Source organism: Nansenia antarctica (genome assembly GCF_963989245.1).
Source record: "Nansenia antarctica genome assembly, chromosome: 5".
NCBI classification, from domain to species: Eukaryota; Metazoa; Chordata; class Actinopteri; order Argentiniformes; family Microstomatidae; genus Nansenia; species Nansenia antarctica.
Window position 1 is genome coordinate 30,978,271 of NC_137690.1, and position 17,834 is coordinate 30,996,104.

Below are 17,834 nucleotides of genomic sequence, written 5' to 3' on the forward strand. Positions count from 1 at the left end.
ACACGCACACGCACACGCACACACACATACACACACACACGCAATTACACCAATGACACGACCATGTAGCCTGTTTCAAAATGGCTGCCATTCTAATGAAGACATTTGGGGGTCGACATTTTCCCCCTCCCATAGAACGGTTAGAGACTCATGTTTGGTCTGGCACTGTGTACACACCGTCCAGGACCCTGAGAGCCGTAGCCAGCGGCTCGGAACATGAATAAGTCATATCCGTGGCCTATCCATATTTCATCAAACATCTTCATCTATAATAGAGCCTCCGTGCTCTCGTCCTCCCTCCCCTGTACCTGATGGGTGCCGTCTCATCGCCCTTATCCAGCCACTCCTGCGGGGGGATGATGTACATGCACCACAGACCCCAGTTGTAGCCGTGGGCGGCGTTGGCGTACTGCTGCACCTCGAACGTGTTGTACTTGATGTTGTCGATGGCGGGCAGGATGATCCTGGTGTGGTCCTCCTTCATCCTGGTCAGAATCGGCTCGGCCCTTTTGAAGGAAAGGAGAGAAAAATTGTATAATATATAAACATTTTATAATATATAAAAATATATTAAAAAGGCCCTATATAAGTGCAGTCCATTTACCTTACTACACAAGGAAAAACCTTCTCCCTATTATCGCCTTCTCCTAAAACTTTTTTTTTTAATATTACTGGAGAAACTGAGAAACAGTAAAAGGGGGGCAATAGAAGTTCTTAGGGACACAGTAGAGGGGAAAGCGGGTGTCTTTAGGAGACGTAGTGGTGAGGGTCAGAAGATATCTCAGGAGGAGCAGTTAAGATGTAACCTGAAGAGATGGGTCTTCAGTCTACGACGGAAGATGCTACCACCTACCTGAGTGCCGTCATACAGAACCCTGAGCTAGCCTACACCCCTGTGTCCGGCCTCGGCCCTGTGTGGGAACGAGCCTTTTGAATTCAATGTACATGCAGAGCTGTTCGTGGTCGTGACAATCTATTTCTCTATCAAGAAAATATAGCCGAAAGTTTGAGAGGGGTTGTCATATAAAACCATCAAAACTCCATATCCCTTTTCCTGGGGTGTCCAAGGAGGACAAAACATGAATAGTGAGGAGAGAAATAGAAAAGATGTCTGGATAAAAAAAGAAATACTGTGTTTTCTCTCCCTCGATAGAAGTCGCCTCCATTTCAGGAAGTGCACAGGATTGCCAGTCATCCTCACAAAAGCCTTTCTTCCAGCCAGATGCCTGTCAGAGTCTTCCACAGTGACTCTTGCTCCAGGGGTGGTATTTACTTTGCTTCACACTTTTTCTGTCAAAGGACATCAAGCAGAGCAGCATCTTGGTGTTGGGGGGTCCCTTGGTCACGTTGGGGTGGTTGGACTACATCATTGACACGTTGGTTCTCCTTCTTTTCCTCACACACTCTGTTTAATTGTACTGTATGTCTCTGGCCTAAGGTTTGTTTACTGCTAGGCTAGGGAGACGGAATAAACCAGGGTAGCTGTCAAGAGTGTGTCTTACATTTTGTTCATTTTTAACTCCACATGCGGTTAATCTGTAATTCTGTTAATTATGCCCCATTATGTGAGTATACATCTATAGAATACTCTCTCTCTCTCCCATTTCTCACCCCCCCCCCCCCCCCGAATACACACACACACACACCCCAACACACACACACCCCAACACACACACACACCCACACCCCCCAACACACACAGTCTCTATTCCACTTTCTTTTTTATCCTTAATTCTCTATCCTTAATTCCCACCATTCTCTCCCCCCCCCCCCCCCCCTTCTTCTTTAAAACCAAGCCCCATTTATCTTCCAAAAAGCAGAATGATTCCTTATCACATCAAGGTAGAGGAGATAGTGCTGGGGAATGGATCTAAATGGAACTATAAGTGGATTTGCCGGTAAAAAATAAAAAGACGGACAGAAGCAGTACATAGAAAAAGCATCTAATGATGTTGGAGTGATTGTGAAAAGAACCTTCTATCTCATTCCAAAAGATTGCCATATGAGGGACCTGTGTCCCAACATAGTCTGAAGGTATAATGGCAATGATATAAAACCAGTGCAGCAGAGGGATGGACTAGAACATCTGCCATTTAAAGCTTGGTGTGCGTCCAGGTTAAGATAGGTGTTGAGGTGCCAAATTCCCGCTCTGACAAAGGAGATTAACCGTATGCACTTTCGCAGTCAAACCTGAATGACTAAATCATGGTGACGAATATAAAAACGTCACCTTCTTGCTTTATGTGCTCTGTCATGCACTGCACTGTAGAATATTCCAGATGTTTCGGCAACCAAGCCACGACTAGCAGAAATGTAAGCTAGCTACGTGACATATCATCAGAATACACAGCCCCTGCCTCGGTCCCGGAGGGATACTTTACAAAACCGAACATTTCCCTTAAATACCTAAGATAGGGATCTTTGCCTTTTTTCCCTGCTGTGCTTCGCTACCAGGAGGTTAGCGTGGCTAGGCTAAGGATGAGTACGTCTCCACCCCCCTGCTGCGGTGTTGCTGATGGCGGATCCTGTATGCATTGTCTAACCTTGAGGATGCCCCCCCAGCTCCACCACATCAGCCATTCATCTTCCTGTGTCCTTGAGAGCTTAGCGAACACCCCAGAGGTAGCTAGCAGCACGCTCATAGGACGACTCGGTACCTCAGGGATCCAAATGTTGTTTACAGAGACGAGGCCTCAGAAATACTGAGGGATCAGGTTTGACGCATGAGCCGGGCCAACATCTCTCTCTCTCTCTCTCTCTCTCTCTCTCTCTCTCTCTCTCTCTCTCTCTCTCTCTCTCTCTCTCTCTCTCTCTCTCTCTCTCTCTCTCTCTCTCTCTCTCTCTCTCTCTCTCTCTCTCTCTCTCTCTCTCTCTCTCTCTCTCTCTCTCTCTCTCTCTCTCTCTCTCTCTCTCTCTCTCGCTCTCGCTCTCTCTCGCTCTCTCTCCGCCTACATGTATCATTTCATATGCATACCACTGCAAGGGTTACATCTGTCCAATTTCAACTTGGGTTTTTCATATTCAAATAACCCCTTTTTTTTTCTCCTCCTGGCAATGATTCAAGCGATATTGTGAACAGATTGGGAGAACGGGTCTCACCGATAGCTCTTGCGGTACGACGTCTTTCATTATCGTGTGTATTGGAAGAGAAAATCACGGCCGTGTGATTTATTGAACGGTGACTACACTCGCTGCACATTCAATATGCTTTTTTGACTTGCCCCCCCCCACCCCCCTCCCCTCCCCCCTCAAAAACAATAGAGAACGGTTTCATGTTATGATCATCAGACAGTTTCCCCCCTTTCTTAACCAAAAAGACAAACCGACGTGTTTGGAGTATAGCATAATCATTCTCATCTCCCAGTGAGATTTGAATCTCTCTAGCGTGGACTGTAGCAGAGTATGCTCAGAGGATGGTTGACAGTCTGTCCTACCCCTGTCCTCTGCGTAGACCCCAACAACGCGGGCCTCAGAGATTACCTCTCCCGTTTTTTTCCCAGATTAATGGAATTCCTGCGTGACACATCTTGAATTGGGAAAGTTTCTCAAACACGGATTTATCAGATAATGGGATCTGGCTTCATTCACGACCGTGAGCAGGAAACTGCAGTGCCTTTTTAGTGCCTAAAATAGGATCAGTTTAATTTTGGGTTTCCGGGCATAAATGCACCAGAACATGTGTGTTTCCCCATGCAGAGTATCAAAGGCGGATTTTATTCTGACATACTGTAGCTTCTGTTTAGGAGCACATTATATGTGAGTGTGAGAGTGTGTGCGTGCATGTGTGTGTGTGCATGCGTGTGTGTGTGCATGCGTGTGTGTGTGTGTGCATGTGTGTGTGTGTGTGTGTGTGTGTGTGTGTGTGAGCATGTGTGTGTGTGTGTGTGTGCGTGTGTGTGTGCGTGTGCGTGTGTGTGTGTGCATGTGTGTGTGTGCGTGTGTGTGTGTGTGTGTGCGTGCGCATGTGCGTGTGTGTGTGTGTGCGCGGAGCCTTTGAGAGGCATCTAAGCCTTCGTTGCCTTTAGCCATATTCAAGCCCATTACGACTGCACACATCCTGGGCCCACCAGTCAGTCAAACAGCTGTCTTTACGGCTTTTTCTCCCCCTTGAATAGATAAAGCATGTATCTGTAGCACAAAGCATTAAGCAATCTTCTGCTCCTGCAAAATGCATACTCCCAATGAAAGAAGGGGAAGGTTTTCCCACCGAATTTGAAGTAATGGGATGGTGTCAGATCTACTGAAAAGGGTTTTCAGAAGAACTGTACATCACGACTGTACGCGATACCACTATATCCTTACCTTTAGTTACATTGGCTGGTAAAGGCTGATGGATGATGTACTGTAGAGGCTGTAAAGGCTAGTTGAAGCGGCATAAATCTTTGTAATTTCTGTGTTTTGGGATGTCTGCCTGGTTTATGCTCTGTGAAGCACTCACCGTGTAAGCATTTACACCACGCCATCGCTCTCCTTTTGAAGAAGGATGCACACTCAGCCGAGGCCAGTCACTCTTCAGCCTCCCTGCTTTTGGCGGTGAAAATGATTCCAAGTAGCCTACTCAAGGTGTTTTGGAAATCTCTGTGCTTTTGAAGGAGTCATTAGCAATCACTAGCTTTTCGCTCTTCATAACGATTGTTAGAGAGTGAGTCACATGGCTCGAAACGGTCGAGAGGTCCTTCTACGGTTAGTCGTGTACAGTATATTTGAGTTCGATTCGAATTAGAATAATACTCTATCTGCAACTTGTCCTCCTTTCCTGGCCCGAATCCAGAACCATAGGAAACCCAGAAGGTCGCGAGGTTGCTGGAGCGATGCGGCATCCTCAAAGCACGGACGGTTCTGAACCATGCGTTTCATTAGAGAGAGCCCCACCTCATACACAAGGCCCCCCTCTCTTATCTCCCTCGCACACTCACCGGGTGCCAAACACACCGCTACTGTTAATCACGAATCGTTAATAACCTGAGATTGCAACAGTGCAGAATTCCAAAACCGAATAAATATCAATTTATCTGCGGCTCCCCCACATGAGCTCCGAGTTCAAGAGGCGTGCATCCTCATTACAACCCACGAGTATTTCCTTCCCATTAATTGTATTTACCCAACAGACAAATGGAGCCTAACGGAGCTGTGGCGTTTTCTTCGGGGATGGATGACCTGTTTTCTTCGGGTGGGATGGATGGATGTACGCTGGGATGCATGTCTTAAGAGGAAATGGATTGTGCACATTAAGATGATGCAATACTGCAGACATACATAATATCCACCAGATACCGCTTTAGGGAAATGGAAACCTTTAACCGTGTGAGTGATCCAGCTGTCTGTCAGGTGAACTAGTCATTAACCAGCACGCGCATTTCCGAGGGAAACCGACGGCCAGGTAAATGATACGACGCAATTAAGTTGATCTATGGTGTAATTACCCCGTGTGTACAGTATTCACTATGCTAAGGTAAACAACAAGAGACTAACGTACGGCTTGCCGTGGTAAAATGCTAGCACGTTCTCTTTGGCTCAGCAAACTGGAAAGCTGCGTGCACTCGTCATCTTCGCAAGGTCATTCGGTGTGCCTCATGACCAGATCCAGGGGAAGCATCCATCTCACTTATCACTGGTATGTGCCACAGTAGATAATCATATGATGATGAATAGCGCACCGCCTCCTCGCTGGAAACAAATGCACATACCTACGCTGCCGTTAGTAAATCTATTCAAATCAAGGAAAAACACAACACTGGCGTACAGCATATTTTTGGTTTTGTTTGTGTTTGTTTAGGAAATAAGATATAGAATAACTCGATAGTCAGACGCGAGGCCACACAGACACAGACACACACAGACACACACACACACACACACACACACACACACTGCAGACAGTACGAGTCACAGAGATCGACACAGCACAAACAGAGATACTGTGTGAGATGCTTGTCGTATCATCCGTGTCAATGTTCCCGTAGCTTTTTTCCTTTGATAGAATGAGAAGGATGAAACAGATACAGCTGCACTATTCATCCCAAAATACAGCCTTGTGTAAACCAGCTGCAAGGCCGCAGCCGACAAAAGAGGCCATGCTGGAGAAGTCACGGAGACACGGAGAGCATGTGACTCACGCCGGCAAGCGAACGAGCAGGTGAAATAGCTCAAAGCGGAATTCTGACAGCTCCCTGCGTGTAAAACACGGGGAGGGAACACAATAAACAATGAGAGTGGGATCCTAGGTGAAAGGGTCGTGCGGGGTGGGGAGAGGGAGGGGGAGGATGGGAAGGAGGGGGGGGGGCAGGAAACACATCCATTTCGGAGATGGAGCAGATGGGGTAACAGATGAGGGAACCACCAGGGTATCAATTATCATCAGCTACTCCTCTCTGATACGTACAACCCCACATCTCTGCCCAGTGGAGCTGCCAGAGCCTTTGGGTTTGAAGAAGTTCCCATTAAGTTTCACTAACGCCCCCCCCCCCCCCCCCCGCCCTGTGTCAAGGTACCATGGGCGTTCCCTCAGAGAGAGGTCATAAGGTCACGGTGCCGCATGACAGATCACACCAGAGAGATGGACTATCTAAATTCATATTTGTACATGACCTTGTATTCGTTTGGTTAGAACGACTGCGCCACGACTGAGAGCTTGACCTTCCCGAGCTTTGATGTTGATTTAATCTAGTCAAATCTATTCACCAGTCCTACTCTGTGCAGCAGATTAGTCACGAAACCTGCTCAGTTTTTTTCCCCCCTCCAATGCCTTAGAATGTTGTCATTTCTTTCCGGGGATTTAAGTCCTAAGCTAAAAATGTGTGGTAAACATATTAGTCATCTTTGCTCGCGGCTGATGTTTGACTGATGAGGCGACGTATGTATCGAGTTAGGTGAAGTGGCTGAGCTTACAACACCCCCCCTCCCCCCACCCCCTCCCCAGGCAGCTTCCTCAGGAACAAACAAACCACACTCCGTATTCAAAAGCTGACAGCCTCAAATTATGTGCCAATTACAAGCATTTGAGTGACTTATTTGGTGGTAAGCGCAAGTGTCAGCCAGGCATTGGGCTGAGACCCCCCTAAGTCATTTCAAAATGTATAGTCTGCAGCCCTAAAGGGGAAACAATGTGGCAGACACAACATCTGAGCTTTTCTCTCGTTTAATTGCCTCCCTTTCGTAACAATGTTTGGCCTCGGGCTCGGGGCCGTTTTTTGTTTTTTTTAAAGGGACCATGTCCAATTAAAAACATATATTTTAGACAGTGAAATATGATGCTTACACCAGAGTTAGCTAAACACAGCTAGGATATAACAGATCCAAACAAGTACAGGAAACACACAATACAACAAATAAGACAATAAATACAGGACACATCATAATACATAAAACACATTGAGACTTGAGTGCGTTAAGACTTAGTCAACGTGTGCAGGATGGCTGCTCCATGACTTCCATGGAGAAGGATTTCAAGTCGCTAGGGCTTGTTAAAGATCCATGATGGAACATTCGAGCGTTCTAAAAGTGTCCTAATGGTTGTAATGACTACGTTTAATCGGTAGCGATCCGGGAACGAGATGCTTTGAAATAAATCTTTAATTTAGGAAAGCTTCGCATGCAAACAGGTTCTTCTCGCCATTTCAGTCAGGACACCCATGTCAGTTTAAGTATTTATTGCACGAAAATAGTGAAGCTTGGAGTATTCGGATGGCTTCGATCTTCAGAGCTCCCTGCCGAGGGCCGGATTATCCATAGACGGCATCGGGCAATGATAGTTGATACCCTGGTGGTTCCCCCAGCCAATGGGGGGGCACCAAATGGTTAAGACGACTAGATCTTTAAAGTAATTGTCATATATTATTATTACTATACAGTATGTGACATGGCCTGGTGAAAAAGTCTGCATGTCGGCAATTCTCACAGTCGCACAAATGAGCAAAAAGCTTCTTAAAAAGTGTTTCTGTTTTTTTTGCATATTATGAAAGTTGAAGTGTTTTAGAGCGTTTTTTTGACCTGTAGTGTATGTACTGTATGTATGTTTGAGCATGTATGGCATTTGTAGGCTCATGTCTATGGTGTCAAGTTTTTTGGTTGGGTCTTAAATGTGTATGTAGTATGTGTGGCGAGCCTGTACTTTAGCTCTACGTTCATGTAAATCTATGGTCTTTATAGCCATAGTAAATGTAAATGTTTTACGTGTAAAATGGGAGGAGGGGGGGGGGGGCACTCTAGGGCACCACACTGTTAATTCGGCCCTGTGGAGTTAATCGACCTCAACTTGCAGGTATATAATATGACAGGGAGCCCATAACTTAACAGACCCCCCCCCCCCATACAGCAGGTAGGCCACATACAGAGCGGCCTTTCGGGGTAGAGGCTGGGGGGTGTTGGATGGGATGCCCACACAAAACTAGCTCTCATCGTCACAACCACGTAACAACTGTTGGATGTTGTGGAGAAGACTTTAACTTGGCTGCTTTTAAGCCTCGGTCCCTTGAACATGTGGCTCTGTTTGTGCGGACAGTTGTGCCTTTGACAGGGAGTGCCCTGCACCGAACTACCGCTAGCTTCATGGCTCCTAGGGGAGAGGAGGACTTCCAACAGAATTTTGATGTGGTAGCCAGTTGTGGCAGATTTCCAACAAACGTACGCCGTGCTCCGCCGTGCTCCGCCGTGCTCCGCCGTGCTCCGCCGTGCTCCGTGCCTGAGGTGGAGAATGCTGACTGCCCAAAGGTGTTTTTTTTTCTTTTAGGAATGACAGAGTCTCCTCTGGTGGAGGTACGGGTGACTCTGATGCCGTGATTTCCTGTCCAGGTCTAAGGGGTTTTATTGATGTTTACAGTATGTTACAGTAGATAGTACAGTATGTTACAGTAGATTTACTGTAAACGATGACTGTTTTATTGTTTGTCTGTGGGTGAGTAGATCATGTTGGTTTAGTTTTGTGGAGAAGCACATGGTTACCTTTTTTCCACAGTGAGGTTGAGGCAAGTGGTTCAGTCATTTAGCAACGTTCTCCAATGATGCTGTTCGTTTGCTTGCCACTTCATCAGAATGTTTGCCGCGCATATAAAGAACTGTATAATCTGCGTACATTTAAATATCGACATCCTGGCACACAAATGGAAGGTCATTAATAAAGAGCCTGAATAACACAGGTCTCAGGAATAACCCCTGTGGTACTCCCATAGCCAGTACGTCCAAAGCCAGCATTTTCAAGTGTGAACTGAGTTATCACTGACGAGACAAACCTGAATTGGTTGAGTTGAGTCTTAAATCACAATCGAGATTAGCTCGAACCAGGCTTTTTCAACTAATTGCTGATGTAGTTATTAACGTACCGGTACGTGGAATACCCCCCTGGTGACAGTCGTTGCTGGGGTGATAGACTTGTCTCTGATGGTCAATTGTTGAGTGGTAGTTTTTGTCGTAGAGACATACATTTAACTTCAGTTGTATCTCGAATGGTGTGAGTGACATGTAATACATGGTAAATGGACCGACTTATATAGCGCCTTATTCCAAAGCGCTTTACAATGAGCACCCATTCAAACACACATTCACAGCAAGCTACCATGCAAGGTGCCGCTCATTGGGAGCAATTTTGGGGTTTAGTGTCTAGCCCAAAGATACCTCGACATGTGGCCAGCCGGGGTCGAACCGCCGGTCTGCCGACCTTGCGATCAATTAGACGCCGGCTCTACCTCCTGCGCCACAGCCGCCCCATAATACTGGAGAGGTAGCACCACTTCAATCCAAACAATGTATTTTCCATCCTCTCCACTGGTAATTACTCACGGTTTTAAGTGATGCAGTGGACATCCTCAGGGGAAGCTTATTAACTGTAAACGTTTATTCAAAATGGAGGTCAAACTGTACCTGCTGCATCAGGTTTACTGCTAGACACTGCTTGGCTGGCACTTCATCAAAATGCTTACGAGACTAACCTGCATATTTGATAGATGATCATTCAGGACTACAACCACTGCATTCAAAATATCAAACATGAGCTGCAAAAGCCCCCAAAAAAGAGAAAAGAAATAAGGCGTCCTCCTTCCTGTCAAGAGAACTTAGGACCTGCTCTTACCAGGCGGTGTTAAACTCAACATGGGCGTCGAAGAAACCCACGACCGGGGCCGTGGCGGCGTTCCAGCCGTGTATCCGGGCGCGGATGAGGCCCTCCCTCTTGCTGTTCCTCACGATCTTCACCAGGCCCGGGTAGCGCTTGTTCACATACTGGTCCAGGTTAAACTTCAGCTCCACTGCGACCAGACAGAGAAGACAATATGTTATCTTAGAGAACAACAACCACAACAACAACAACAACAACAACAACAAAACAGCAACCAAGCACTGTCAAGTCACACGATAGAGTACAGAATATGTTGTTAAGACTCGGAGGAGTGTCTCATGGGGTGCATTGTTTACCCGGATAAAAACTATTCAGGGTATTGACGAAGTCTTAACGATGCCTCAAGGACGCCACAGAAGCTCATAGAACAGAGCTCGGAATCAGCATATAGAACTATCTAGAGCATTCCAACATGGAGAACTTTATTCTAGCTGCACTGTAAGGATTTTTCCTCCCTTCGTTTTCCCAAGGATGAGGCTGCGAGCTTGCTGCCATCATCACTGGAAATAAACTGTGTACGGTAAACAACCGGCTCCACAAATTACCCCTGTTTGAGGAGGATGGATGAGTGTTTGAGCTTCTCCCCTAGGTTGCTGCTGAGTGTTCCACTTTCTACGGGGGAGAATAATAAGGACACCTTGCCGCGCACAGCTTCGGCGCGGCGTCGACGCGGTGATCTGACTTTGGCTCGACACATTCATCAACCCCGAGAGAACACCCGGGCCTCATCTGTGTGTCTGACAGAGGAGAGGCTGTCATTGGAGGGACTATCAGTACTTTTTCTCTGACTGAAGTTGAGTGAGTCTGGGTCTGGGAAGCGCGTGAGTTGTGGGGCATTGAGCCCCGAGCCAAATAAAACTGCCAATAATATGGCGCTTTTACACACGACAGGGCCGACCCAAACCATTCTGTTCTGTGCCACTTCAGTTATTCTCCCTCCCACCGTTGCCCTTTCCGCTTTCAGCAACTATGGTGCAGGCAGAACCAGGCCAGCTCAGTACAGTTCAGCTCAACTCAGCTGGGTTCGGCTCTACAGTATGAATTAGTGTTATGTGACCCCCCCCCCCCCCCCCTCTCTCTCTCTCTCTCTCTCTCTCTCTCTCTCTGTCTCTCTCTCTGTCTTTGTGTCGTGTCGATCCATCTCTGTTTACAGTGTGGTTTCTTGAAATATTTTGTCAGCAGTCTGCGAACTGCGAACTGCGAACTGCAATATAGAGAGATACATTGATATAGCTAAAAGATGATGGAACTCAACAGAGCACAATTATTGTGAGGCCATAGTGGGGAGGTAATGGTAAATGGACTGACTTATGACTTAAAGCCTTTACAATGGCGTCTCGTTCACCCATTCACACACACATTCACACACTAATGGCAGCAAGCTACCATGCAAGGCCCCGGCCCGCCCATTGGGAGCAATTTGAGGTTCAGTGTCTTGACCAAGGACACCTCATCAGGCGGGGTTCGAACCTCTGATCTGCCGACCTCGCGATCATTAGACGCCGGCTGGTAGACTATTATTGTGGGGCCGTGCTGGGGAAGTAATGGCAGCTATAGGATTCTCTCTGATGCTCAGCGAACAAATAGAAAGTTGGGAGGCATCCGCAGCGGAGAATTATGGAGCGAGACAATGTTAAAGGGATTGGCAGAGCAACACAGCAAAGAATAAATAACTATCCATCACACTGTGAATATGAAATGAATACATATTGCATTGTCCAGCGAGCCATAGGATTTCGAGGCGGGAAAATGTGGAAACGAGGATTTATGGCAACCTGCTGTTTGTGATAGATGAGCTTAGGTAGCGAACATGCAATGGTTTATTCAATCAGGCTTAAGACTTACACTTTTCATCTGCATACACACAAGCGTATAGTTTGATGTATGACTTCGAGACTGCGGATGCAGGTACAGTACGCTTAAAGTAGTCGACGGGCGGTCACCATGGTCAAAAGTGTGACGACTGTACTATATGTGAGATAAAGATCTCTCCTCAGTGAGTTGTGTCAGACACTTACGTAACATTAGCGATGTCTAATGAGTCTTGATCAGCCGCGATGCACTTCTGTTTAGCCCGGGAATTGCCTTTAAACGCGATGAGCTGCGTTCAACATCGCATCAATTGAATGCATCCTATTTTCATTATATGAATCATTACATTATCCATTTTCACAGTATTTGGGGGGAAAATGGAATTCTACGGGTTCGTTAAACCTCTACTTGGGATACTAAAGCGAACAATGAGTGGTGTGTGGCGTCGCTGTAAACGGCGTGATATACACAGCTAAAGCTCATCAAGTAGAACAGGAATTTTGCTCGGCTGCTAATCCGATAAATAATAAGGAAAAAAACAACTCAGCCACCAATAAATGTCATCCCGATTCCCGACAAAGGACATGTGTCCCAGAGACAAGGCAAACATGCTTACTGTATGTGATTCATTATTCACCCGTGAGCCCCTCGCGCTACCTCTAGTCATCTCACTGAGCCATGGCCAAATCAGAGGGGACAGACACTGCCAGCTAGGAAAAGGTCAAGTAGCCAAGCCTGCATGTTAATAGTCTAATGTCAGAGGAGACGCGCTGCAACATCTGCACAAATTACCATCACAAATCACAACCGGTAAACAAAGAGGGGGGGTGCGTGTTTGTGTGTGTGTGGGGGGGGGGAGGGGGCTAGGGGGGGAGGGGGCTAGGGGAGTGGGAGGCTGGGAGGCTGGGTTGCACAGCGGCGGCGGCTGCCATTTTCGCCTCCTCATCGGGTTTAAATGGCTGCCTGTTTAAGAGGCCTCTACAGGGAGCGTGGACGTGCCAATGTTGACTCTTCCTGGGTCCTCTTTCAGTATGTTATTTATGCTGTCTCCTCTCCCTGCCAGCCTGAGGGAGGCTGGGGCCCCCGCTCAGTGCCAAGTGATGGAGGGCCAAATGTCGGATGGAATCTAGTTCATTGTCCTTTCCTCTGGAACGGCCCCGGCTTTCTGGGAGACGGAGCCGCTTGCTGGGGCCTGCCACGGGACACGGGGCAGGTGCGGAGTGCAGCGGAAAACCTCTTGCCCCCCGCATGCATCACCGTGGAGACCATCCGCAGCGGTTCACCAGAGGACGAGACAGATCCGGCCTTTTTTGTTTTTTTGTTTGCTTCTCTCTGCTATTTTTAAACTTGTACTGTAACAGTGTTCAAGACCGTGCCCCCGAGGGTTCTCTCTCTCTCTCTCTCTCTCTCTCTCTCTCTCTCTCTCTCTCTCCTCCCCTCGCTCCCTTCCTATCTCCGCTTTTCTCCCTGCTCAATCTCCTCTCTAACCAACACACACACAGTACACACACACACACACACACAGATACTTATATGCACAGAAACACATACACACACACGCACACACACACACACACACACTTACACACACACTTATACGCACTCAAACACACACACACACACACACACACACACACATACACATACACATACACATGCACACACGCACACACGCACACATGTATGTTACGTAAGCAGGTTACGGGGAAGTATGAATTGTTCTCCATGTTTAAGAGCTCTGCTAATTCAATAAAGGGTTGGTCGTTTGTTTCAGAGAGAGAGCAGAGTGATTTAGCACTAATCCACCCAAAAAAACAGACTAATTTTTTTGTGTCAGACCCCACCCTCTTCATAAAAATAAAAAAAGACGAAAATGAATTTCGGAAGCAATGGTTTGTGTAGACTTCAACAAAATAGGAAGTACTACCGTATGTGACCGACATGTGTTACAATTGGGGATAAAGCTGATGGTGAAACCGCAGAGAGCAGTGAGAGCAGTGGTGTAGTCTACCTTATACGCAGGACTACGCCGTATACCCACTAGGAAAGGCCAAGGATTTCCATATACCCACGTACAAATGTGTGAGGATACGTAACAGCGTTTTGTGACAGAATTTCCACACTTTCATTCATAAAATTCACCCCGTCTGTGTTATGAAGCACTTGAATTTTGGACCACTGGGACTGACTATAGCGTCTTATACCATCAAAGGGGGGAGATGCGACCTGAAATTAGAGATGCTCCGATCAGGGTTTTTGGTGCCGATCACCGATCACCGATCACTGGAATCAGTGATCTGCCGATCCGATATCACCGATCACCGATCACAGCGTCGAAAATGGCAATTGAAGCATTCTATTTATTGTGTAGCATTATTTATGTTTTAAATTATTCTTAACACCATTGACATTGTATATTAAGTATTTAAATGAAATTAGGAGATGAGAAAGTATCATGAATTGACGACCATCTGTTTTATTGAATTCACAACCACCTGTAGCTTACTTCAGGAAAAACAAATAAAATGTGAAAATAAAAATCATAATAAATAAAATGTACACTGTCACATCAAATGTGCAACATTCCACTCGAATGAGAGGAACTAGGGGCTCTTAGAGAACTTGGAGCTTATACTGTAACTGTAGCTTTCCTGAGGAACAATAAACATACCCAAACTAAACTGCAACATAAACAGGCTATAGCCAAATATAAAATACTGTTTCAAGTCAGTCAGTTTCAAGTCATATTTAGGAGGAGATAAGACAGCAAGTCAGCAATAATCAATAAAACAAAAAAACAAAACATTGCACCTAAGGAGATTTCAGACTCAAACCTTACTTCTGATTAAGCAGCATCACTGGCAGATTAGCCTTGAGAAATACAAGCATCTCAGCGTTTTTGGCACTCAGCCTGTTCCTCTTATCATCTAAAATATGTCCTGCTGCTGAAAAGTCGCTCGCTATCTACACTTGTGCAAGGTGCACAGAGGAAGACCTAAAACTCACGCGCTAATAGTTGTTGTTGCTATGGGCCAAGTGACTTCCTGCTCGCGGGGTCACATGACGTCGGTGAACACTACCTACACTACGCTCGTGAAGTCGCGCTGGAACTCTGACCAGCACTCGTGGAACGCCTCTCGTCCAATCAAAGCACTCGGTCCCTTTATGACGTCGAGCCCAGTGTGCGCTTCGGCGCTCTATGAGCGAATCGACGAACGCAGCAAATGCCGTATGATATTCGTGGTATTGAAAGACCTTGCGTGCGTTCCTCCCCGAGGTATTTCTTTTGAGCAGACATTACAAACGGCATATTTGTTGTCTCTTTCCGACACTGTGTAATATTTCCAGACTGGCGACGCCATTTTGTAAACTGATCGGTCATGTTTGATCGGCCGTTTTGAGAACTCCGATCAAAACCGATCAAGGCCATATCGGCCGATACCGATCGGCGCCGATCAGATCGGAGCATCACTACCTGAAATATGTCAAAATGCAGCACTATCATGCACAGATCAGCCTTATAACATGGAATGTTAGATAACGTTAGACAGGGAGCGCAGATTTATTTATACGGCGTTCCGAAATGAACGATATGAGGCTGGGAGGGAAAAAATCACAGTATGCCCACTAGAAAAAACTAGACTACACCACTGAGTGAGAAGGCTCGACACGTCCAGAGATCTTACCACTGTCACTGTTGTCGTCCACCAAGATGATCTCCTTGAGAAGGTGTGCCGGGGTGTGGTTCACCACGCTGTGAACGGACCGCAGGATCACCGAGAGAGCCTCGTTCACAAAGATGAAGACCACTGAGATCTGAGGGAGGTCCTCTGGGTAGGTCAACTGCTTGCACCTGTGAGGAAACAAACCATGTTGTTGTTGCTGTTGTCAGGGGTTTTTTAATCGCGTATTACTATGCAGAATGTGGTCCGTCAAACAGACCGTCAGTCAGCCCTTTGTTGAGTAAAGAGAGTCTTGGGGGAGGTTCTGACTCAGTACGCCTTATCTCAACCCATAATCTCATCATAAATGGAGGCCGAGGATAAATATGAAATGAAGTGAGTGGTGTGAATTCTCAGTGGGTGAATAATGTTTGATATTGCTGCCCTGTATGAGCTTAGAGAGCTCCCAGACCATTTTGTTACAGCCCAAACCAACTATGTTAAACCCTATCAGAATCAGAATCACAATTGCTTTTAGTACATCAAATATACGGACCGTACCCAGAGTCAAATTCATGGGTTCGGGTTCTTCGACATTGGCATCGCAGCAGAATACCAAATCAATAATAAAAGAAAGCAAGATATAGAATCAACGGAATCAACGATCAACAATAGCAGCGGTAGCAGCGATAATAGCGATAGCAGCAGAATACAACATAGATAATAGAATAAAGTCAATGAGTAAGGTGATCATAGAAACAAACAGGGTGAGGTAATAAGGTGATAAGGTGGTGGTAGTTACTACAGGGGCACCAGTCGAAATGCAATATCATCATATTGTGTTTAAACACGTAACAGAGGTGGTTGGGGGGGGCATGCTCATTTGGTGGCTAAACCGTGCGTGCAGACCTGATCGCTTGCACTAGCTTGCCCAGGGAATGCCTAGGCTTTAGCTCAGCGGGCTACGGCGGGTTGTTACACGCAGAAGAGCCGAGCTGCTGCCTCCAGCTGGCCGTGAGTCTATTAGCAGGTGAGAACGCCTGCAGGCGGACGAGGTGTGAAGAAGAGAGGTGGGAATAACACTCTCTCTCCACTCCTCTTCTCCTCCACACCCCTCCCTTCCTCTTCTCCCTTCCCCTCCTCTCCTCTCCTCTCTTCTACTCCACTCCTATCCTCTCCTCCTCTCCCCTCTCCTCTCCTCACCTCCCTCCCTTAGTCTCTCCTCTCCTCTCTTCTACTCCTCTCCTCCTTTCCCCTCTCCTCCTCTCCCCTCCTCCACTCCTCTCCTCCTCACCTCCCTCCCTTCGTCCCTCCCTCCTCTCTTCTCCTCTCTCTCCTCTCCTCTCCCCTCCTCTACTCCTCTCCTCCTCTCCTCACCTCCACTCCTCATCTCCTCACCTCCCTCCCTTAGTCTCCCCTCCTCCACTCCTCCTCCTCTCCTCTCCTCCTCTCCTCACCTCCCTCCCTTAGTCCCTCCTCTCCTCTCCTCTCCTCTCCTCTCCTCTCCTCTCCTCTCCTCTCCTCTCCTATGCACAGCTAAGGAGCTCAACTGGAGAAATCCTGTCCAGAGTGGAAACCCTGTGCTGCCATTGATTAGGAGCCTCTCACACAAGGACGACGCCATGGTAACTGGACCTGTGGAGAAGTGATTGGAATCCGATCCGATGTTGCCGTTTTCAATGACCCAGTTAATGGAACGAATGGCTCTCACGACCACGGGCCCCTTCTGCCTCAGAACCCACACAGGGAGACAGTACCAAGGTCTCCATTCTTTTTAATCGCACAAAGCTACATCTCGTACTGTTTTTCCCGTTATTTCCGTCGATATCGTTAATTATCGCACCCGTCTGGCTCAGTGCGGTTCAGTTTCCGTAACGGGTTTTCCGGTGGCGTAGAGTTTGGACGTCAGTAACGGCACCAGCAGCCTGATTCCTACGTCAAGTCTGAGCGTACAGTGCCTGATCGACATCTCGCTGAACATCCGCCCGCCCTCGTCCCTATTAGCGTCAAACGGAGAAATAACACAACAGAATTAATTCTCTTCACACTTTTTTAGTCCTATTGTCTGTTTTCTTTCTGTTTTCACTCCTCTGCCTCCCTCGTCTATCGCACCTTAATTAGGTGATAACGAGACGGCCGTACATAACGACTGTTATCGTAACACTTAGCGGCGTTCTCACGTTTGGCCGGATGTGAAAATGTTTACGAGGTTGTCTTGACGAAACCAGAATGACAAACAAATCACTTCCGAT

General features: G+C 47.0%; 1 protein-coding gene across 1 annotated transcript in view; it reads right to left on the reverse strand.

The window, feature by feature from the left end:
- galnt9 (polypeptide N-acetylgalactosaminyltransferase 9) overlaps nt 1–17,834 on the reverse strand; it is a gene marked incomplete at both ends in the record, with an annotated part of 62,117 nt that overhangs the window by 27,278 nt on the left and 17,005 nt on the right. The window contains 3 exons of the mRNA XM_080532403.1: nt 309–506; nt 10,064–10,238; nt 15,607–15,773. Of these exons, the coding sequence (XP_080388529.1) occupies nt 309–506; nt 10,064–10,238; nt 15,607–15,773 (540 nt within the window). The remainder of the gene's footprint in view (nt 1–308; nt 507–10,063; nt 10,239–15,606; nt 15,774–17,834) is intronic.